A 23,075-nucleotide genomic window follows, 5' to 3' on the forward strand; every position below is an offset into this window, starting at 1 on the left:
AAGCCTGCATGCTGAGACCGAATATATTTAAAAAAAATAAATAAATATGCAGAAGAGCTTCAAAGTCGGGGTGCGGGTTAGAACTCGCACGTGTAAGAGACAGCGAAAGCAGATCTTAAGCGGAGGAAATGCAATCACACCCAAACCATAACTTATTAAACATTAATCACAGCAGGACAAGTCAAAGTGAAATTAAAGCCGCTCGAGTCAAACCCTCATTAAAGCCCACTAGAAATAAAAGCTTAAGAAAAAGCTCACTTTTCCCCTTTTACCACAATAATCACGTCTGTTAAATGTTACTTAAAGGACAAATAAAGTTTCCGTCCTTTGATTGCTCATTTGAATCCAGTGGGAACAATGGAAACCCTCCAGCAGACTCTCAATGCAAATGTGTGGAGCTCCTCAAACTGAGAACAATAAAAGAAGAAGCATCCAGACAACAAATGAGCCCCCATAAAGTCTTAAGATCTGCTCCGAGAGCAGAACCGCCAGGATGCGACCGAGTTCAAGTACATTCAAAAGCGTTCTGAAGTGTCAGCGGCGCAGTCCGACTTCTCTCGCATCGCAGAAGAAAGAAAAGAAAATACAAATAAAACGACAGAAATCGTCGCACACATGTAAACATTCAGCATCCTCATCTCGCTCGCACTCACGCCAACGAGTAGCAAAACGTACCGAGAACCTCAACGTGTTATTACAAGTACAATGTTGGTGTAATAGTGTCGGGTCCCGTCACGAGTCTTGAAACACCTGAACACCCCCCCCACAAAAAACCCACAATCGCATTATTGAGAAAAATGACACCACGCTCACTGAAGGCTTAAATTACATTCATGCACCCTTTTATATGCTTCGAGGCGCCATGGGTGCACGCGTGACCCCGGCAGTTCGGGTATGAATGGGAAGACGTGGTCATCCTCTAAATGATTATCATGCACAACGCGCCCCAAAAACCTAAAACCTGCGCCCAACAAACCATAACTGTAGTAAAACGGGCCTTTCAGGTCGTAATCTCCTGAAAACAACCTGGCTGATGTCTCCTCGGAGCATCCTTCGAGAAAACAGATGCATTTGCTGCACTTTGGTTGCATAATTTGGTTTCCACACGTAAAGCCGGTGGGCGCGCACGCACGCACGTAAAGAAATAAGGGACTTCCTGCCTGAGCCGAACAAAACAATCCAGCTCGCTTTAATCAGACTGGACTGAAATTAGGAAAAGAAAAGAACTCATTTCTGCCTTTCGAGGGGGGGCGGAATGTGTTACATCACAGCAGGAGATGTAAATAATGTAAAACGACATTGCATAAAGAGATTCTTCCACCACTCGTACGCCAGACAAGAACCAAAAACTCGACAGAGAAACTCTGGAGTTCGGTTGTGAATCCGTGCAGCCGGTTCTTCCGTGGCCTCGGAGCTGGACGCTGGTCCTCCGTGATGTCCTCAAAAAGCGGGAAGGAGGCAGTCAGTTGGGTCGCAGGTCCCAGGAGGTCCACGGGGGCCCGGGGGACCCTTAAAGGTGATGCCAGGAGGGCCTTAACAGAAAATTAGACATGGTTTAATTACATAACGACAGAGCAGAGGACAAAGTTCAAGCAAGGAAGTGACACCAGCGCTGACGTTAGCGAGACGTAGCGTCAAGCTAGGCACCGTTTCATTAATTTTAGCACCTGTTGTCTATACCAGGTACCGGGACTTCATTAGCTGTCTCTGACTGGAAGCAGAGAGAAAATAATGAGGCGAGTACCTAAACTCAGTAGGCTTTGCTTCACATGGTCCGTTTGCACTGTCACTGCTCTCATCAGGTGCACGCACGCTCCCAAGACCACCCTGACTTCCTGTCCTCCAGTGACGGAGGATGCACTCAAAGCTCAGCACTCAATGTAAAAAATTGGGAATCGCTGCAGCGAGGGCTGGTGATAAAAACAAACTGCTGACTGTAATTTGGTGCGCGTGTTTGTAGACTTATTTCCACCTCCCCTTCCCCCCCACCCCGACCTTGCGCAAGATTATCGGTGATGGAGTTTGACTACTGCTCGCCACCTTCACCTCACCGAACAGGAACACTAAACTTAATGAATAGTCCTAAATTTGCTTTGACATTATACAGTAAGTCGCCCTTAATAAGACTTGGCATCGTCCGCGTGGTGTTAAGAGCCTCTGACACCAGCAAGGATGGCGAGCTCATTTACGATGAATAAGGCTTTTAATTTCCCTGTAATGAGAATGAAGGAGAGCGAGAGTACAACGCCGATGTGAGGTCGTCAGCCCTCTTATGTTACCAAGCAACAGACCACCCCAGGTGCACGCCGGAACCACACTTCCTCCCTGTTTGGACCGAACAACGCCAGCGGTACGCGCTCATCCGTCTTTTTTTTTTTACAGTCAAAGAACAGTCAGAGCTCGGGCGAACCGCCGCGACCCGCACTGACGTAATCATGGCTGCTGCCCTGTCCTTTATCCTCCCTTTCAAAACACAACTTGCCCTTTTCACAGCTGCCACATCCATCTCTGCTCTAACCGCTCGCACACGGATCTCCCACACGGCCGTGAAGCCAGCAGAGAGGAGGGCAAAGACACCTACTGTATATATAAACACACACACACACACACACACACACACACACACACACACACACACACACACACACTCCTCGATGATTGTAAGTAGTGTCTCCTGAGTGAGATGCTCCTGTAGTTGTTTTTTGCCGCTGATAAACCAGTTGTTAGAACCTCAGTACATCAGCTCAGCGTGCTTAAAGGGTACCGGCTGCCTGTTTTTAGGATTATTCCCATTCTCCGTGTCCTGCATCCACATTGGGCGACCAGTCTGACGCGGTCAGAACTCTCCCCGCCTATGTGACGACGGCTGGAGGTGCTTCTGGGCTGGCCTCCACCAGAGGCGACGCCTGACACATGCTGTGATTTGTCCCCTCTGGAGGAACTCCGGCCAATTTCCCTCTTTGCCCGTCACATATATTAAACAGTTCGTGGTCAGTGGCGAACCTTCGCAGTGATGACTTATGGAGAGGAAACCCTGCTCATTCAGTGGGGGAGCTTTAGTTTACAGGGGCAGGGAAGAAGCCAACGCCGGACAGATTAGCCCCCTTTTTGTCCATTTTTCTTAACTCGGCTCCATCACGGCAACGTTGTGATCGCCATTTATCCCCCAAGAGGAACTGTGTTTTTGGAAAACACAATGTTATCTCCAAACTGTGTTTATCTCCCAGCGTGCCGCCATGGGAAATAAATTAAATAGAATGTAGGGTTTTCTGCACGATGGTTGTCTGATAACGCAGAGCGATATGCTACAGTTTCCTCCATTCAGCAGGGAAAACCCGATGGAAACTTTCAGTTCTGAAGAAGGAAGAACAGAGCTGGGTCATTTTATGGGGGAAACTGGACTAGCACCACGGTTTACTTGGGTGGCTCAAAGCTAACATTAACATTTAAGTCAAGTTGGAAAAACCTTCCCATTAGAAAATAGAATTGATATTTTTTGAATGACCCACATCCAGAAGAGCAGATTTAACTGTATTTACTGATTAGGTGGTGTATAATCTCAGAGAAAAGTTTTTTTTTTGGTGCATTTTAGAGACAGTATAAAGAAAACCAGGGTGTCGTCTTTCCTTTCTTCATAAAAAATGCAGTTTGCTTGGCTGAATGCTACTCAGTTATCCCCACTAACGTTCACGTTGTCAATCTGTACTCAATCATAATGTTTAACTGCCACCATCTGCACAATATTTGCAGATGCAGGATGTTGAAGCGTTGGAGAGCCAAGTCGGAGCAGGAACATCCTGGGGGACTTTATTACATTTTTCATCTGGAAAGGCTCCCCGGGGAGCACATTATTGCATTTGCTCCATCATAGACGTATTCACGGCAGCCCTTTCCCTGCAGTTTTTCACATGTCAGGGCAAAGCTCTGTGCTGTAAACAGTGACAGATGACTCACACTCTCACTGCTACCAGCAGGTGTGCTGGGGTACCACCAGGAGTATGTGGACCAATGATATTTGACGATTAAGGAAATTAATTATTACTGTGATAGCAACAGAGTACAATAAAACATCCCGTTGTGTTTTCCCTTTATGTAGGAACACGGCTTCCCTTACCTGGTGGCCCCATGTCTCCTGGATCTCCTGGTAACCCCAGACCCGGCTGGCCTCGTTCTCCTTTCTGACCCCTGTAACCTGAGGACAGACACAACACTCTGGATGAGCATCCGGCGGCGGCGGTGGTGCAAAAAGGCGCTGCCGTCATGTACAGTTAGTCAAATTAGTGCAAGTGTCATAACAGGAGGATACGGACGATCTTGAGGATACGTTTGCAACCTCCACATCTGCCCAGAGACCCATCTGAAGCACCATCTACATGATGTGAACATCATCATGACAGTCGGCTCTGTGCCCAATCTTGGAGGAGCAACTCTAAACACACTAGCGGTGCCGTGTCGGATGATAATCATCACTATCTAATGAACCGACTGTGCGTTCGTGTTCGAATGTGGCCCCGAGGCCTCGCAACGGGATGATGTCTTTGCAACTCCCCCTGAAGGAAAAGAGCCATTTTTGTTTTTTTTCTCAGCACAGGTCAGAAATGCGGGTCACTGAAGCGATGCACGTAGTCAGAAACACAGAAGACATGGAGGCAGCGGATGCAACACAGGCGATATTCACGACAACAACAAGGCGCAGGTGTGTTATTCACAGGGAGCATCACCAGAAAACAAACAGGAAAGTAGCTTTTATACATCCCATAATTTAGACATAATGATTGGCATCCATGATGGTAACAGGCTGCTGCATGATGACCACAAAAAGGCTGATCAGTTCAGCTTTACATGCGCTCAGAGGCTCTCATGCCAAGTATTAGCATTCAAAAACAGCAGCGTACCAGGAAAGGGGCTGCGATGCCGTGAAACTATTGCCCCCACGAGGCAGTTAAAGTAACTGGGGACCAGCGGATGTGTCAGGCAGAGACCCGCTGACGGGGGGTATCTGGGCCAAAAGGGAAATACTCCGATGCGTTCGTGTCAGAGAAAATCTCAGGAAAAAGGCAAAAGCCTCTTATGAATGCTCCAAACATGAACCTCAGAGACAGATGACTATCCACCCTTGGTCACATAATAAAACGCACTCACAATTCAGAGAAGAGACATTCCAGGGAGAAAAGGGGACTGTACCTTCAGTTAGAAAATGCTGAATAGCACTCAAAGTGAGAGGACTGGCTGGCACACTGGATCGGCGCGCTCATGATAAAAGGCAAAATGACAGCGTGTGTGAACTCGATGGGTGTTTGTTCAGGCCCTAATGGCCAAAATGTGTTAATAAATAAAACCGGCATTGCCCAAGAAGCCTTCTTCTTCGTGTTTGATCAATAAAAGTGCAGCCTCTCACCTCTCGAACCATGTTGTAAACAGTATTAACAACGCTGTCTATTCATCTGTGCCCCTCTCACTGAACAGCTGCTCCATCAGAGACTAAAACCCTGATAAATATTGCTGAGATTTCCATGTCGGAGAGCAGGAAGGAGAGCGGCTGTGGAACCCCTCCCCCCACCCGTTTAATGAAACACAAGATGTACAGAATCCAGTGAAATACAAAATGAAGACAAAAAAGTAGCAGTTATGAAATCAAAATTCAAACATGGAGCTCTACATCACGCGCTGCCTTCATTACAATTTCCAAGTAATGAGTGAAAAGAATTGTACATGAGCACTTTCACTGCAGGGAAAGGCAAAATGGAAGCAGGGATTACGCACTCCGTCATGCATCCGTTGGTGCTTTCTCTAACACTCAGGAGAAAAACAAAACTACGAGGAGGGGGACAAAAAGAGGGGGTTATTTTTCACTATAAACAATTCATTTAGGCACATTGGAGAACGTGTCAAATTGGATATTCCTGGGGAGAACAGAGTCCAACGGAGGGTAACGAGAAATAATGAGGAAATATTACCCCGAACTCCCTCTTCAGCTGACTGGTTTCAAGAATACACACACACACACACAAACACACAAATTAAGAACATGTAGAATTCTTGATTTTCAAGGGAAATATTACATCCCTTCTCTAATAGAGCTTTTCTTTCTTTAAGAACCACCAATAAAACATGCCACAGTGGGTCCAAGTGTTGCAAATTTCATTAGCACAGTGTATTATAGTGAGAATTTTCTATGTTAACTGTATTATTCACTCTTATAAAAGCAGCTTTTTGTGTTTTACGTGATAGCAGAGGGTTAAATGCTCTTGAATCATCTGAGGTAGTCACACAAAGGTCTCAGAGAGCTCCTGTGTTTGCAGGAAACCGTAAGAAATCCTCTTCAAAACTGGAGTAAATGCAGTTCTGCTGCAGGCGCAGCGGGACGCGAGCTACGATTTAAGAGTACGACCAGGCAATGGCCACTTTTGCGGGCAGTCACGAGGCTGTAGCGGTTTGATAAAGAACGTCCACCTTGTTTCCGGACTTTGCTGGGGACTTTAAAAGCTTTCTATCCTGGAGTGAGGCATCAACAGGGGCTCTAACCTGTCCACATTGATAATATTCTCTCTTATTCACAGCCAATTCTTCTGTTTGTCTTCATATTTTGCTGGGAGCTGCAGCGCACCACACTCCTGGCCTTCCCTCTGCTTCCCGCCCCTCAGTCTGCATTGATATATGGGTCTGAGCGAGAGAAAAATAGCCATGAATGCCCACAAAACACAAGCTAGGTGCCCCCACCGCTGCAGACCCCAAGTCCTTGTTTCAATGCTTCTCTACCCTGCAGATGAGGCACCTGTCTTGCTTCCTGGAGAATGTAGTCGGGACTAACGGGCACTTTTTAACACGAATGTGGTGTCACACGTACGATTGACTGGAGTTACGTGGGACAATGAAGGGTTAAACAAGACTCGCTAATAGGTCTGAGCAATCTGAGGTGAACAGTGGAAAGGCAGTTGTTTTCCTGAGGTGCTGTCAAAGTTCTGGAATGCCTGTGCCCATACCTTGTGGACCAGGAGACCCGGGCAATCCTGGTGGGCCTGGTAAGCCCTCCTTGCCAGGAGGTCCTGGAGGCCCGTGTCCATTAGATGCTAAGATGCCTGCGGGTGTCTTTTGAAGCGTAATAGAGCTCGATATTCTTTCTGCAGAATGAGGGAGGGGGGGGGGGATAAAAAATAAGAGCAGCTGGCTGGAATGCAAGTTCAGTACAAATGGAACGAGGTCATACCTTCAAAGATTTTCAAAACTTCCTTCCTGATAAATATTCTGAGTTCCGCCATGAAGCCGGGATCATCCTGTGTGGCAACAAGGAGCAAAGGATCAGTTCCAGCAAAATCCCACTCTGCACTATCACAGCTCTCCAAAGCTCCGAGTCATAAAGGAATAAAACTGCCATCATTATAAGAAATATTCATAAGTCTCTATGCTTCTCTTGGTGCGCTCTGTAATTAAGAAAAGCGCTGTTTCAGGTTGGCCTCCCTCCAAATACACGGTGTTAAACATTTCCGAGGCTGCACCAGCAACGGTGGCAACGCGACGAGCTTTGGAATAATTGCATGCAAATGAGCTTCACATCTCGGCCGTGCACGCTACGCAACTGCAATGACTGTGTAAAATGTCTATGACACGCGGTGGTGGGGGGGTGGTCCTCTGGCCCTCCGGAGCTCCAGGCACGCCTACGGATCTCTCCTCCTGTTTCTCTCCCTTTCTGACCTTTTGTGGCACCTTGTTGTGACGTGGGAAGCTGAAAGAGAGCGGCCGGCTCTTTGCACAAGCTGAAGCGATGCCTCTGATATCCGTTAGCGTTCCCCGTGTGGCGAGAGAGAGCCGCGCTTGTCGCACAAGCTCAAGGAAGCGGCTGCAAACGTTCGCTTCACTTTCAAGTCCCCACAGCTTACCAACAAACTGGCATCCTCCAGTTGTCCCGGAGAACCGGGTTCGCCCTTTCGCCCGTCTGGTCCCATCGGGCCGACAGGGCCGGGATCTCCCACGCGACCCCTCTCCCCTTGAACGCCCCTCCCTCCGGGAATTCCTGGATCCCCCTGCAGTAAAAAAGCACCAGACACATTTCAACCCATGTTGCGTCATGTCATTCCTTTCTGTGACCTAAATTACCGAATACTAACAACACTAACTAGATTTTCTTAATTATTACACTAAAAATGCTAGAAAAGCCTCACTGTGCTGCCACATATGTGGGGAAAATCAGGTCTGTGCAGGTCTTTGTTAGCATTCATCAACACCTGTGTTTAAGGTACCACTTACACGCTCTCCTTTGGGTCCTCTGTCCCCAGTTCTTCCTGTGGCTCCCTTTTAACACACAAACACATTGACGTCAAGGCTTCGCGCAACCCACGGGGAACCATCTCGACCTTTGTCGCTCGAACGATCGTCACCTCACTATTCAGCATTCGTACATGTCGACAGATTTGCCGGTTAGGATGATACTGGCAGGGGTGTTGCAGGGGTGACTCAGCTCAAGTGTGAGTCCTTGTTTAGACTATCGCCTTCTGCAATGTCACCGCTTCTTGGCTTTCGTGCCTGTTTTCATTTGAGGCGCTTTCTTAGCAGATGTCTTTCTACTGTACGGAAGAGCCGCATGAGAGAGACAGAGAGAGAGAAGAACAACACCTGTCTGCGGCTTCATGTCACGCCGTCTGGTGTCTTCCAATCCCTCCCTGTCACTCCTCATCGCCTCCCTTTGCTGTGTTCACAGCAAAACCTCTGGGAGCATCTTTGTATCAATTTCCTGCTGGATTACAGGAGCCGTGCACAAGACAATCTGGCATGATGCGGTTTTTAACGCAGGCGTCGCTCTCTGTGATGCCGTTCTCCCCTGCCCGCTTTAATCTCCACTGCTCTGTATTCCCCAGTGCCTGATGGGAGACTTAAATCTATCTCCTCGCCTGCTGAAATGTGCTGCCCCGAGCGTTACATTAAACCTTGAAGCAGTGTGCAGAGCAGGGCTGGAGGAACGCAGCTACCTGCTAGATGGCACTGTTGCCTCAGCAAAGCGCCTGGCAACCCTGCTAGAAAGATGTGGGGAGGTGGGGGAAGAAAGAGCAAAAGGCTTCATGGAATGATGAAAAAAGATTGGTGGAAAATCTAAACTAATAACAAAACAGTTACAAAATTCTGGGGCATTCGGGGAGGCACGAGAACTTCCCGCTCTGGTGTCGGCAGACCGTTCCGCATGCCGGGAAATCTGTGGTGAACAGAGTGCAGTAGTGGCATCTTGTAATTGACTGGTCATCCTAAAGCAGCAGCTTTTCCATCACGTTCTCCAACAAGGAGGAGGAAAAAACCTCACATTTGGCGTTTGCTCCACATCATACCACCGCCAGAGTTAACAATATCATATAGATGGACAAAAAAAGTGTCAACAAAGCCCCAAATTTGCAGGATTTCATTAAGTTTTTATCATCGAAATCTGAAATATGCAAATAGTGTTAATGCGCCCGGGATGCTGCAGCTCCAGGCTGGAGGATAAAAATCTGCTGTGCCATCTTTTTGTGCCGCGGCGGATGTAAAGCAATTTCTATAAGGGGATTTGCGACGGGTTCGCCCAACTCACCTTCATTCCGGGAGTTCCGTCTCTTCCAGGTCTGCCCTGCTCAAGGAGTGCAACACAAACAAAGACATTTTGTATTAGCTCCCACCTTCGATTGGATCAGCGCCGTTGCGCTCTTAGTAATCTCCACAGTTAATGAGATATCTCAACCGAGGGATAATGATCCTGATTGCTCTGCCAACACTGCTCCATAGTGCACTTACAGCAAAAATTACAGAAGCCATCTTTGATGGTAATTACATGGTGGGATGTAATCGTCTACAAGACAAGCGAGCGCTAACATACGTATCGCGATCATATTGTCCTTGAATCATGTTTGAGACGGTGACAACGCCGCCGCAGTATGAGGACGCTGTGTTATTCCGCGTCCTGTTTCCACCTTGGATATAACAGAACGGTGATTTGGCGAACATCTACGAAGACGACGCGAGGCATCCTTACAGCGACACCTTGGGGTCCCTCAGGTCCGGGGAAACCTGTCTCTCCGAGCGGCCCTCGCTCACCCTGTCAGGAAAAAAAAAAGAAAAAGAAAAGAGACAGCCGACATGTCAGTCAGCAGCGACAAAGGAATGATGCTGGGAATGACAGGTGGAAGAGAGTTAGAGGCTGTGGCTCACCGGCTCTCCTGGGATCCCTGGCTCTCCGCGAGCGCCGGGCTTCCCCTGTCGATCACAAACAAGGAACAAAGCCGACAGTGTTGTGACAGGCCCCCTCAGTGGTGTCATCCCACAGCAAAGCACCTACGCAGCCTCTCATTCAGATTATAGCAACAGGCTAACTGTAGCGGCAAAGGAAATCAACTAAAAACACCACCACCGCATGGCAGAGTTGTTAATCCAGGTCCTGTCGCGTCCTGGCGTCCGCCGCTCGCCCGCAGTGTATCGGAACAATACGATCAATGAACTGATGCGGATCATTCAAAATATACTGCATATTTTACTTACCGGAGGACCTTGTAGTCCAGGAGGGCCGATCGACCCAGAATCGCCCTGAAGGTGGCAGAAAGCACATGGCAGATCACGTGCACATGGAATTAGGAATAAACATAAATCAGCGTGGAGCTGCTGTGTGGACAAACGCGGCGCTGGAATAAACAGCCAAGGTTACGCAGCCATTTTAATAACTTGTTTCCATCATGCTTCAACAGCCGCCACTTTGCATATGTCAGACCTCTGAGTTCCCTCTGAAGCATAAATTACTGGCTGTCATAGGTGTTGAATGTTCCACAAACATGCAAATAAATTTGCCAGGAGAAGAAAAAAAACCCAACAATCTTTCACGCCTGCATGCATAATCGAACAATAAAACAGAAGCATTGCGCACGCGGCTAACGCAAGAACGCAACTGAATCCAGATCTGATATTTCTTATTATTGCTCCATGTCGCACTTTAATACAAGCTGATCTGAAGCACATTTAGAATAATGAATGAAATATCTCAGCAGTTTCTGTTCCTGTTCTTAAACAAAGTATTACAAGTGTTTCTGAGTAAATGTGTGTTGAGTGGGAGCTCTAATTCTCAGGGACTACTGCGCATTTTGTGTTTGCAATGACATCACCAGCACAAGATGGCGGTTTCATTGCAATTTAGAACACATTGGAATTCAGAACATTGGAGGAAATGCTTTTTGGAGGTCGGGATTACCTACCTTAGCACCAGGTAGGCCTTCAAGTCCAGGTAATCCCATGGCGCCAGGTTCCCCCTGCAGCAGCCAACAACAAATAATGCCAATTCTATCATAAAACTGTCCACAACCATCACCTAGGAACCTCACATGGATCAAAACTGGACATCTGAAAGTAAATACGATTCTGTGAAGCGCTGAGATTCCACACATTCCATTGGCAAACACAACTGAGGGCAAACACAACTTTTCATCTGCCGTAGGCCCAAAAGCGCACTACCTTCACCCCGAGCATACGCACTTTGATCTATGTCACATGCTGTCACACCTTATAGACTACAAATGGGACAGAAGAAGAGCGAAAACCGACAATTGCGATGATATGAGCTTTGGGGCGCTAAAAATAGGGAGCCATTCGCGATGCTCCAACTACTGATGGCCTCTGTCTGGCTCATCTTGCTCAAGCTGCCATGGAAAAAGGCCATTACGGAGAATAAAGGGGCAGCGGGCGCTGACAGAGACGGATTGTGCAGGTAATCGTCACCCATGTAGATTGTCATGAATAAGCGAGCGCCGCTAAAGGGAGAACGGGGCAGCCAGAGGATCAGCTGTGAGACGGATTGGGGCAATTCTGCCACAGCACCGGAGCCGGTCACACAATTTATTAAAATGTCAAATTAACATCCCGGTGAAAAATCACTGCGCAACAAAACAATAAGAAATGCAATTGGCCCCGTGGGAATAGAGAATTCACGCTGATAGCGGAAGCGTGGAAGTGTTTCCATGCATGCGTGGATTGTTTTCGGGCGTCGGTGAGGGGGGGGCAGATGGAGGTGGATGCTGCGTCTGAAGTGAAGGAGAAGAGAGCGTGTTCCCACCGGCAACGCAATATGGTGCGATAGACAATAAGGTACAGCGGTTTGCAGGAGATGTGATCATTCTCTGCGGCGTGGTAGCGCTCTACTGAGAGTAGTTATGGTCTCCTGCCTTGGGGGGGTGGGTTATTGACTTATGATGTGGAGAACCAGGAGGAGACGCTGACAGAAGTCAACTAGCAACTCAGGCTTGGCTATTATTCCGGGGAGGCAGGTACAAAACACAAAAAGGCAAAATACTTCATTATAATGTGTTCTAGAAAGAAAGTCTGCGACTCACCGGGGGGCCGCCATCTCCTTTGAGACCCTTGGAAGAGGAAGGTGGGAAAAAAAATAAATCAGTTTACATCGTGAAGAATAAGTGGGGCGACGACACAGGAGTGTACAAAACAATCCGATGATCGTACGTGCTACACGGCGCGTGCGTTAGCAAACCTCAGCATGTGTGGTTGAAGCTTTAGTGAAAGCCAAACAAAATAAGATACACAGAGACACATATATATTTTCCATCCAGGAGGGTTTCTCAACGGCAGTTGGGCACTGATGGATGGACCGTGGGGAAAAGCATCCAGAGGATTTAGCGGCGGCGGCGCCCCTGATTCACGCGCGAGGGGCATCGGCGCGTCTTATTTATGTCGTGGCCTCCGGTGGACTGTTATGTGGGATGGCGCCCCAGAGACCTTTTAAGTGAAAGTCTCCCCAGACTGGACCAGATTACAAACTGTCTGATAAGCGGGAGCGGCCGGCGCCGATAAGCGGCCCGGGTCAGAGTGGCTCGGCGCCGCGCGGCCCGCTTTGCCTGTCAATGAGGCCGCACGCCTTGAGGCGTGCGAGAGACACCTGCTCGAGTCCCTCGCCGGCTCTATAACCAACCAGCCTGTGTTCTCCGGATGCGGCCGACTGTACCGAGGCCTCGGACATGGAGATAACGCCGGAGAGCTGCTCGGCTAATTTATTATTCAGCTCGGCTAAGTTCTGCGGCTCCTCCAGTATCAGCACGCCTGCCCGCTGGCATCGCTCCTTCGGACACTGTAAAGGATTTGCTTCAGGCAGAGCAAAGATTATCCTTACCGGTGCACCAGGAGCTCCGGGGGGTCCTAAAATAGCTCCGCCGCTCTGAAAAGACACACTTTTTGTTATGTCTAGATATTTAACAATATGGGTCAAACGCATGGACAAGCATAGATTTTCCTCTTGACTGCTGATAAGAGTGAAGGTGCTGTATTGTGCAGTGAGTGCAGCCTTTACCTGCAGCTTGTACAGCCCGCTCATCCCGTTGCCCTCCACGTAGGGTACACCCTGGAACACATTCAGCAGGAAATCGGTGTTCTGTGACTTTTCAGCACCGAGACTCCTTACAGAGAACGGCGCGCTACATCACGGGCAGTTGTACGCTATTAGTCCTTAAAAGGTGCATCAGAAAGATCAATAGCTCATTTGGGGAAGGAAAAGGGAATGCAGCAAATTGTAAAGAAGAGGTAAAATATGGTGGAAGATTGTCGCCGTTATCCTTGACCTAGCAGTCGTTTAAAGGAAAAAATGAACAAAAACACCCCCCCCCCCCCCACCACCACCACCAAAACAGCACCAGGGTTAAAAGATTCCAGTTTGGAAACAAGGCAACGGAAGCTTCTATTAGAACGTTTGAGAATATTTGTCCCTTGACAGGTAAGATTCTCATTTGGAAACAGAGAGCTACCTGCGCCCTTTTCACCACCCTTCCCCCCCCCCTCCTCCTCACCCTCTTAAGAAAGCGGGGTGACGGAGGGCCGCGGCAGATTCGAGGGCACCTCTGCTGAATTACAGATTTGCCTTTGGAAGAGAGCAAGCGAGGCGGAGAACAGCTCCGCCATTTTTAATCGTGTTTGCGCTTAATGACGTTTTTGTGACGAGCTGAGAAAATACAAAAGCACTGATGCTCGTCTGCATTTAGAAAAGACTACAGTCAAGTTACAGTTGTGATTCCGGATGTGGAAAGGGACATATATTTATAATCAAGACTTAATTAAAACAATCCACCTTTATTTGATTGAGAGAAAACTTTTGGCTTCTTCAAAAAAAAAGGCACATGAATAAAACTTACAGGAGGTCCTGGAAGCCCCGGGGTGCCAGGAGGCCCTTCAGCTCCCTACCAAACACAATCACAAGCATTCTTTTATCAACACATTCCCAAACTAATGTATGCCAATAAAGGGGAATTTTTTATTTATTTAATTTGCCCACGTTAGTGAGTGCAATATTTATCTTTTAAAAACAGGCAGAAAATCAGTAAAAAGGAACCTGGATGGTTGTTTGAAACAAGCAATTTGATCTGCACACACACACACACACACACGCACGCATTAGCAATATTAAATATAAAAAAGGGTATAAATCCTTACTTTTTCTCCCTTTTTTCCTGATTCGCCCATTGGCCCCGGTCTACCCATCAGCCCCTGCAAAGACAGCAGCATAATGAAATGGGCTTCAAGAAAAGATCTTAGAGAGAGAAAAAAAAAGCACATGTCAGACCTGTGACCATAAAAGAGCACTTTCCTTTATGAGACATTGAAAGCATTCTGTATAATATTAGGTGACATAAAGGACGGGCTCTTACCGGGGAGCCTGCACGGCCACCCACACCAGGAAGTCCTGGAACTCCTGCGGGACCCTGAAGGAAGCATTGAATTATGGATTTGTTACCTCCCACCAAAAAGGTTTGGATTGCTGAGTGAGGGTTTATATATTTGTCAGCTTATAAAGCCTCAGTCGTGAAATAGATAAACTAACATGTGGAGCTGATCCTGTCTACCCCCCCCCCCCCCACTAGGGGACCTCTGAATTCCTCTAATGAGGGCCATTATTTTAAGTGCACAAAAGTTCGGTCGGGATACTTTAGAAAAGAGGTTGTGGAAGTGAAAATGATCGGGGCACAGGAAGTGCTTTTAATGGCTTCCTTTGAAAACAGACCTTCAACATACACAGCCTATCAGCCCAGCAGACGTTCCAGATTCTTTAGAATCCGCTCTCCTCAATGTCAAAGTGACTTCCATGCACCCGGATGATCCTGGATTCATTTGTGTTACTCACCTCATCACCTTTATCTCCCATTGGCCCTGGGAACCCTCTCTCCCCTTTAACGCCCTGCAGGAAGGTAAATCAAGTGAATGTTATTGGTGAGGTGCGGACCTCAGAAAGCTTCTTCCTCTCGTTGCACAAGACCCAAATCCACCTAACCCAGTTCGCCGCCGTGTAGCAATGTATCCATGGCAACAGCATCCATGGAGACCCCATACAGTAAAAAGCAGTCATGTTGTCACGGAGAAGCTGAACAGGCTTTCAGAGGTGATCCTAAAGGTAATCTATAACACTTGTTTACCAAATGTAAACTCTCAGCACAACACCTTTAATTTAATACGTTTCTCATGCTGTTGCTGACAAACTGGCACAATGATTCATTTTTACTGAGCACAATTACAGGGGATGGGGGGGTGGGGGGGGGGCTCTACCTTCGGGCCTTCCTTCCCCGGGTTTCCCATTGGGCCTCTGACGCCTGGATCACCCTGTTTGAATAACAAAAGTCACATAATCCAGCACATTAGGTGGATGATTTGGCACGCTGTGCTGCACTCCCAGTACCTTTTCTCCGACAATGCCCTCCACTCCTTGCTCGCCTGGTGACCCCTTCTCCCCCTTCTGCCCAGGAAGCCCGGGGACCCTGGCCTGGCACGCGCTGCAGGCGTTCTGTCGGCACGGGCGAGACAGGAGGCAAAAGTGGTGGCACAGTTAGGACTTCATCAAGTTGAACTGGAGCGCTGCCCTTTATTATGTCGCCTCCCCTGGGTGGAGGACAAGACCCCAACTGACACAAACTCTTCTCTAAATGTCTGCCACGCAGAAATAATGCGAACCCCCCCGACGGCGCCTCCGAGAGCGTCCCTCGCGGAGGTGAGTGGTGAACTTTGTCAAACTCATTGACTGTGACATTTAAGTGAGAATCTTAAATATCACTGTCCCTGCAGTGGGGACGCAGGAAGCGGCGCCTTCCAGGTGGGAAGTGGTTAAGTTGGGGGGTATTAGCGACGGACCTCGAGTGTTGACAAAGCTCCTTTCGCATCAACAGTTCAGCCTGGAACACGACACGTAAATGAATCTGCTCGTCCTAATTATCGAATTATGTTTCAGCGAAAATGTTGGGACGCTTGAGTGAAAGCAGCTTTGATTAATATAAAGACAATGAGTTGGATATGTTTAGTCTTTTATCAAAGGCACCATCAAGATTTTGAAAATGCTAATAGCAATGATGCTAATGTGCTGGGAGATTCTAATAAAAAGGGTAACAGAAAATTGCGACGGCCACGGCTCTGCTTTTATCACGGCTACTATTCCTCATTCGGTTGATTTGCATAATCCGCATTTTACAAAACGACCCTGGGCTTCAATGAGATTTGGAAAGATTTGGAATTTTAGAGATTTGAGTTGCAACATGAACACAATGGCCCACTGTCCTCATTGACCATGTTGTCCTCCTTCCTATCAGGTATTAAAATATTTAAAAATTTAAAATTGAGTTGGATCATTCTGTAAATTTGGTTTTATTTTTTATTTATATATTAAATATATAATGGAGGCTTAATAAATGCACGATGCTGCATATTAGCATGCAGTTAAAGTCATGCTGCTGGTCGTCATTGTTATCGAAACTTTCTCAACTCGACCTTAAGGGGGCGCTCGAGTGCTTGAAATATGGCTCCAACCTGAAATAATCTTTCTGAATGTCACCTTTTAAATGACCAAACAACGGTTTTTAAACACCTCTCTGGGCACTCATGAACGTGTCACACTAATTTTGAGTGAGTGCACAATTAATTTTGTAAGAGTAAAGTTATAAATATAGTACCTTAAGCAAAGCACCCATGTCTCCAACAATAGGCAGAGCAGTCTATTAAAGAAACACAGAAAGAAAAACGATTAAACACTTTATCTTATAAATCTACACATTTAAAAAAAAAAAGCATTTGATGGTGAATGCTGCATCAATTTAGGCCTCAAGTTATAAGATAATTTCAAAGGAATATGATTTCTTCCCATGCTTTTCCTTTTTGTTTTATATTTTATCTGCACCGCTTGAGGACCTGGTTTAATAACTCCGCTGCGGGAGGAAAAACCCCCCCCCCCCCCCCACTCTGGAAAATATTGTTGCTCTCTGAAGTTGAGAAAAACATATATAAGTGCCGACTAGTGCAGATGAATGGAGTGACCTTGATTTCCAGGTGATCTTCTGCATTTCTGACTCACCCGTTCACCTGGGGGTCCAGCAGGGCCGGGGGGTCCTGGTCTACCGGGGGGGCCCTTTAATTGAGACAAAGAAAGGAGTTAGAGCTCCTGGCAATGACATCAGGCAGACATGCACGGATGCGGTTCATTCATCCACATTCCTCCGCCACGGAGGGCATTTGTGTCCAGGAGCTGCGATAGGTCGCCCTCGTTCATCCACAGAAGGCAGCTGACATCCTTTTATACTTCCAGATGTCTTTCATCTGCAGATGTGTGCAAAGGTTGTCTCTCTTCACTCACCTCTCTTCCTGCAACCCCTGGAGAGCCGGATAAACCGGGGGCTCCGCGAGGGCCCTAACAAGACAGAAACACAGATTGTCCGACTGTTTAGGAGCCAAACAGCTTGTAGGTGGTAAAATGATTAGAAAGCCACGGCATCAATCGGCTAAATAAACAGCCGCACGCTGCGCCTGCTTAGTGGTTTGATAGAACTTTCCACAGACCTCAGTTCCTGGCTTTCCTGGGGGTCCCGCGGGGCCCTAAGAACACATCACACATCTTGTTAACACCAGCTGCCCTCTGGCTCTCAGGATCCAATAAAGGAATTGTGTTAGACACCTTTTACTCTATTGATTCTCTGCCTCCGACAATCCTTTATTTCAAAAATGGAAGCAGACTCACTCGCAATCAAATCCGTGCACTTCACGCTGTGCACAGCATATAGGTAGCAGGCGGCCCGCGCTGCTCTCAGAGGGTCTTTAACCAAGGACGGAGCTCGTATTCTACCGCAACCACCGTGTTTTCAGAACCGGAGCCCGGATTCTCATTACAGGTTGCACTAAATAATAAATGTCGGAGACGGGCCCATCGATAGATCCAGGTACTCACAGGGGGGCCGACGACACCCTCTCCAGCTTCGCCTTTTTCACCCGGCTCTCCTGGCAGTCCTGGAAGTCCTCTCTCCCCCTGACAGAAAGACAAGCGACACGGACGGAGTCACGGACGTGTGGGAACACAGGAGTCAAGTACTCGCACTCTACTGGTACTCATTCCTGCCTTTTTCCATTTTTTGTTGGTTTTTCCCCCCCTGGAGGAGCATCAAGGCTGAGGAACGCGTGGTCTTGGCCGCTCGCATTTGCATCTTTATTATCTAATTTGTTTAAACTCAATGCTATGGATATTCTACATGTGTATCGGGGCCTTCAGTGAGCGCAGCATGTTTAATGCATTACTCCCTACTTTATTTATATACCTTGTACACACGGACATACTATTACTGCAGGCAGCGTGCGCTCGAGTGCCTGTAGGTATGTTAATGTGTAGTGGTAGTACTCTTAATGTCACATATAGAGGCTGAACCTATTTGCCAGCTACATAAAGAAAATGGAGAGAGGGATATACGACAGAGATGAGTCAAATAAATAGATAAATTAAATAAATATGGAGCTTTGGCCGTGCCGCGAAGAGGCAGTAAATAGAACCCGAGCATGTTTTTTCTATACATATAAATACCTACATTAAGTGCAATCTCCTGTGCAGATGTTTGCGTTGGTAATGCTCCAGTATTACGAGTCTTACCTTAGGCCCACGCGATCCTCGAGGAAGAGCCAACCCATCACTCTAAAAAGCAAGAGAAGAAAAAAGAATCATGTGCGCTCCTCAGTGTTTTGCTTTGAGGCCAGAGGTGCAGCTCCAAAAGGACTCGCAGAAGAGGATCCGAGCGACCTTCTGCAGGGGAGCAGAGCGAAGCATTGTAGGCTCCTTTTCAACAGTGTTTACAGCATTTGGAATATTAATATGCACATAAAAACACAGATATTGGCAAACCACAGAGGGTCGGGGAGGTAAAAACAAACGCTTCAAATCAAGGCACCGGGAAGGAAAAAAGAGCTGCGGAGTTAGAACGAGACTTGGGCCAAGGCCGATTTTATGCACATGAAAACATAAAAACCAAAACCAGACAAATAAATAAATAAAAACCATGGCCTGTTGATATATTCCAATTTTTATTGCTCAAAGGAGGTGGAAATGGTGATGTTTTATGGAAGCTATGGAGACTTTTACACAATCAGGTTGATTTCTTAACGTCAGTAGATGATTACCAGTAAACTGGACGCACATAAGCTGAATTTGGAAAAAGCTTCACGTCTTTGGGGGGAATTCACAAACTTTCAAGGAAGAATAAAGGATTTCTGAAGAAGAGCTGCTGAATTACACTTAAAGTGATGCTTGTTACTTGTGTGTACAATTAACTTCATAAACTTTATCTTCTTTTCACTTTCTTTAACATAAAAAAGACAGGTTGAGAATCCATTATTCTGGAGTTCTTCAGAAATTCTTTATATTCTACCAGGCTATTCAGTTGCTGGCTCCCATATGTTTCTCTTTCAATTAGCTCAACATGCGTGTGACAACCAGTCATTAGGCCTTTGGAAACATTTCTTATTGACTGATCACACACACACACACACACACAGACACACACACACACACACACACACACACACACACACACACACACACACGTGCCTTTCCTTTTGCGATCCTCCATTGTCACGGCACCACATTAAAGAGCTTGAAATTCTTCTACTTAAAGGCAATATTTCCCCGTCGCTCTGATGACCTGAGCCTGGCACCACTTGCTCAGTGAGTAGGCCGTTGCTGCGCCCGCCGTTCACTTCAGCATTGCAACGCACAAACAAACGTGACCGTTGACAGCGATGAAGCACTCGCTGTGATTGTGGAGTGCAGCTTCTGTCACCTGGGGCTTCGGCTGCAGACGCAGCGCACTGGTGGTGACGCCGTAATGAACGTCTCCATATGCAAAGCCAAGTTATAAAAGAAAGAGTGCTTCAATGGCTATAAGCCTTTAAGTGGGAGAATAGGTGATTATCCGCTGCCTGGTTTATCCAGAGGTGGATTACTGCGTAGCATTGGCTCTACATAATGTCATGGCAGCTAAACAGCTGGACAAGCTAACAGCTGTCTCTGTTGCAGATGTTTGCTGGTGAAGTGTTTTCATAATCTCAAGTTTCTAGTCTCAATAATATATGCAAATAATAGGGGTTTCAAAATCCACACTCACCGTAAAGCCACCACCAGGCTCTCCAGGTTCGCCCTTAGGTCCCGGGGGTCCTTGTGGCCCCAGGCCGCCAGAGTCCCCCTATAGACGGAGGCATAAACGTGTAAAGAGAGAAAGTAGCTTGAATATTTTTTTAAAAATCTAACTGGCTGCACAGGCACTGCGTGGACAAAAGTGTGAAGGTTGCTTCTTTTTCTGAAAACTGATTTTAACACGGGAGAAACATCAGAGCCTGACGGTGTTTTTTAGCACTGATACGGCTTCTCTAAAGCCCCCCCCCCCGAATAAATATATAACCTTGCTCTCTGGAGCGGCCGTGTTCGTCAGACAGCGTCTAAATCAGTCAGATGGTCGTTGCTGCAAAAAGTTGAAGCCTTTTAAATTGATTGCGTGTTGTCAGTTCGCTACAAATTCCAATAAATCTCTGGGTTATAAACAAAACGTCTGACAAAGCCGGGTCAGATGGAACCGGTTAGTTGTGAGGGTTGCGACCTGGATTCCACCCACGAGGGGGAGCGTACGGTCCTCTACGAGTGTATCCTCCCAAAAGAGATCGGACCTATCGCACAAGAATGTCGGCGCGGCACTTTTCCTCGGCGAGGATTAACAGGAAGTAGGCAGGAAGCTCCACGGCGGGTGAGTGAGGCACAGAAGTCCACACTTGGCTTTAGGTTTCCATACCTTTTCTCCTCTCAGGCCATCTCTGCCAGGCGCCCCGTCCTTCCCAGTTGATCCCTGTAAATAGAGACACATCCATCAGCGGCCTTCGCCTCCCCGCGCACATTTGTCTCCTCTTCCTCCCCCTTCCTCGCTGCTTCAGTGGCCTGCCATGTTTTAACATAATTTCTCTTAGCCAGGATTTATGAAATGCCACTTTCCCTCCCTTCCTGTGAGTAAAGACAGATGCTCATTACCAAAGCAGGTGGGGAGAACAGATTGGGACTCTGCCGTCCTTGCTGACATAATGCGCTCAGATTTGCTTCTTTCCACTAATTAAATCTTAAATTTCATTACTGATGGTGTGTGTAAGAGTTCTGGGTTCGTCTTTATTCCTCCTAGCTGCTATCTTTCCCTCGCAATGGTAGCAGGGAGAACGCAGCGGCGTCCAGTGGACTTACTGGCTCGCCTGGGAGTCCCGGAAGGCCGGTCTTTCCCTGTTGAGACACAGTAAAGACACAGTATGTAAAAATCAAACCTCTGTAACCAGAAACCTCCTCTGGATCTAGTTTGTGCGTCATGTAAACGTCCAGCATCCACTACTTCCAATAAACGCAGGGAGAGTGGGAGCCCACTGAGGAGAATAGCTGCTCGGATAATGTCTGAATTTATTCACCAATATAAGAATAGCGGCTTTAATGTAGAGACAAGCTTATAACCGGCCGGCTCTGCTCTTGATTGTGTTTAAAATTGCTGCCTTTGTTTTCGCGGACAGACAATGACATCGTATTTACAAGGTTGGCGCCTCCAGCAGCCGCAGCACATTCGAATCTTCCACGAGAACAGACCTTCCCTGATTTGCCACCTGTGTTGTCGCCCTGCAGCCGCGACGACCCCGAAATGATGTTAGCAGCGTTAACTTTGCATGCTAGCGGCCTCTCAGCCAGGACTCCAGAGCAACAGGCCGGCCATGGTACGGTTAGGGAAACAGCGGACGCCTCGGTCCCGATTTGGCTGATTTCTACACTTTATTACCACAGCTGACATTAAAAAGGTAGAGTAAAGACTTGCCTCTGGGCCTTGTTCTCCCTTTGCTCCCGGCAAGCCCATGTTTCCCTGTTAACAGCACCAAAACAGAATTAAGTTGAAAGTACAACACAATAATAGAAATTATTTTTCTAAGTCATTCTCCTAAGAGATACTCTACAAAGCCTCAAGACCAATTGGATGTTGCTTTATAACACCTTAATAACTATATTCTGGGTATTTTCTGCCTCTTTGGCCCAGAGGGTGATTGTTGATTTACTGCGTGCTTGAAATGGAAGTTTATAACACAATGTTACCTTGAAGCCTTGCAGTCCTTGAGCTCCTTTCTCACCCTGCAGGATCCAGAGCACATGGGTAACAATCATGTTTTTGCGAGCATAAAAGAAAAGAGTCAAGTAAGACACTTCTCCTGCTGACTGGTGCAAGTTTGGACCTCAAGGATCTTGCAGAAGTTGGCTTTCATATGATGTGAAGGTTAAAAACACAAAGTATTTCCACTGCTGGGTCCTTTGTTATAAGAAATGTGAATATAATCAGAGCATATTTATGACATATTTCGCCACCATATTAGTTAAACTTGTCCAATGTTTGTCTCAGAGCTCTTTCATTGCTGTGTTAAATTTCTGTTTTTATTTTCAGCTTTGCTGCCAGTGTTATATTATGTGCCTCGTAACTTATTTAGTCCTCCGGCTGAGGCCAAATTCTACTTGTCGAAAGCAAAAAAATGTACATTTTTCCCTGGCGCCGTGGAGACATTTTCATAAATAAGGCTTGTTGAGACGGGAGGGTAATAATTACCAGATCTCCTTTTTCACCCGTTTGGGTCCTCTCCTTTGTTTCCTGCCCAAACAGAAAGCAGAACACATGAGGAGGAGTCGCAGACCCAGCGGTGGAAAACCTCGTGTGTGCTGGGACGGATGCTTACAGGTCCAGAGAGCTGTCTCAAGCCATGAGCTGTCATCACCTGCAGGTGGAAACAAAAGA

The 23,075-nt window shown here is 47.2% G+C and overlaps 1 protein-coding gene across 1 annotated transcript in view; it reads right to left on the minus strand.

Moving 5' to 3' along the window:
* Positions 1 to 128: 128 nt before the first annotated feature.
* LOC130534291 (collagen alpha-1(XIX) chain) overlaps positions 129 to 23,075 on the minus strand; it is a 67,972-nt gene continuing 45,025 nt past the window's right edge. Inside the window, exons 21-53 of the mRNA XM_057048318.1 lie at positions 23,017 to 23,055; positions 22,890 to 22,931; positions 22,388 to 22,423; positions 22,116 to 22,160; positions 21,506 to 21,541; positions 20,534 to 20,589; positions 20,391 to 20,468; positions 18,884 to 18,925; positions 18,194 to 18,271; positions 17,769 to 17,844; positions 17,606 to 17,659; positions 17,327 to 17,380; positions 16,929 to 16,970; positions 15,668 to 15,772; positions 15,538 to 15,591; positions 15,119 to 15,172; positions 14,646 to 14,699; positions 14,431 to 14,484; positions 14,133 to 14,177; positions 13,298 to 13,348; positions 13,121 to 13,165; positions 12,330 to 12,356; positions 11,199 to 11,252; positions 10,495 to 10,539; positions 10,168 to 10,212; positions 9,992 to 10,054; positions 9,554 to 9,589; positions 8,245 to 8,289; positions 7,878 to 8,021; positions 7,208 to 7,274; positions 6,984 to 7,121; positions 4,115 to 4,192; positions 129 to 1,532 (exon numbers count right to left, since the gene is read on the minus strand). Of these exons, the coding sequence (XP_056904298.1) occupies positions 1,441 to 1,532; positions 4,115 to 4,192; positions 6,984 to 7,121; positions 7,208 to 7,274; positions 7,878 to 8,021; positions 8,245 to 8,289; positions 9,554 to 9,589; positions 9,992 to 10,054; positions 10,168 to 10,212; positions 10,495 to 10,539; positions 11,199 to 11,252; positions 12,330 to 12,356; positions 13,121 to 13,165; positions 13,298 to 13,348; positions 14,133 to 14,177; positions 14,431 to 14,484; positions 14,646 to 14,699; positions 15,119 to 15,172; positions 15,538 to 15,591; positions 15,668 to 15,772; positions 16,929 to 16,970; positions 17,327 to 17,380; positions 17,606 to 17,659; positions 17,769 to 17,844; positions 18,194 to 18,271; positions 18,884 to 18,925; positions 20,391 to 20,468; positions 20,534 to 20,589; positions 21,506 to 21,541; positions 22,116 to 22,160; positions 22,388 to 22,423; positions 22,890 to 22,931; positions 23,017 to 23,055 (1,974 nt within the window). The 3' untranslated portion in view covers positions 129 to 1,440. The remainder of the gene's footprint in view (positions 1,533 to 4,114; positions 4,193 to 6,983; positions 7,122 to 7,207; positions 7,275 to 7,877; positions 8,022 to 8,244; positions 8,290 to 9,553; positions 9,590 to 9,991; positions 10,055 to 10,167; positions 10,213 to 10,494; positions 10,540 to 11,198; positions 11,253 to 12,329; positions 12,357 to 13,120; positions 13,166 to 13,297; positions 13,349 to 14,132; positions 14,178 to 14,430; positions 14,485 to 14,645; positions 14,700 to 15,118; positions 15,173 to 15,537; positions 15,592 to 15,667; positions 15,773 to 16,928; positions 16,971 to 17,326; positions 17,381 to 17,605; positions 17,660 to 17,768; positions 17,845 to 18,193; positions 18,272 to 18,883; positions 18,926 to 20,390; positions 20,469 to 20,533; positions 20,590 to 21,505; positions 21,542 to 22,115; positions 22,161 to 22,387; positions 22,424 to 22,889; positions 22,932 to 23,016; positions 23,056 to 23,075) is intronic.

The sequence above is a fragment of the Takifugu flavidus genome, chromosome 11 (genome assembly GCF_003711565.1).
Source record: "Takifugu flavidus isolate HTHZ2018 chromosome 11, ASM371156v2, whole genome shotgun sequence".
Taxonomy (NCBI): Eukaryota; Metazoa; Chordata; class Actinopteri; order Tetraodontiformes; family Tetraodontidae; genus Takifugu; species Takifugu flavidus.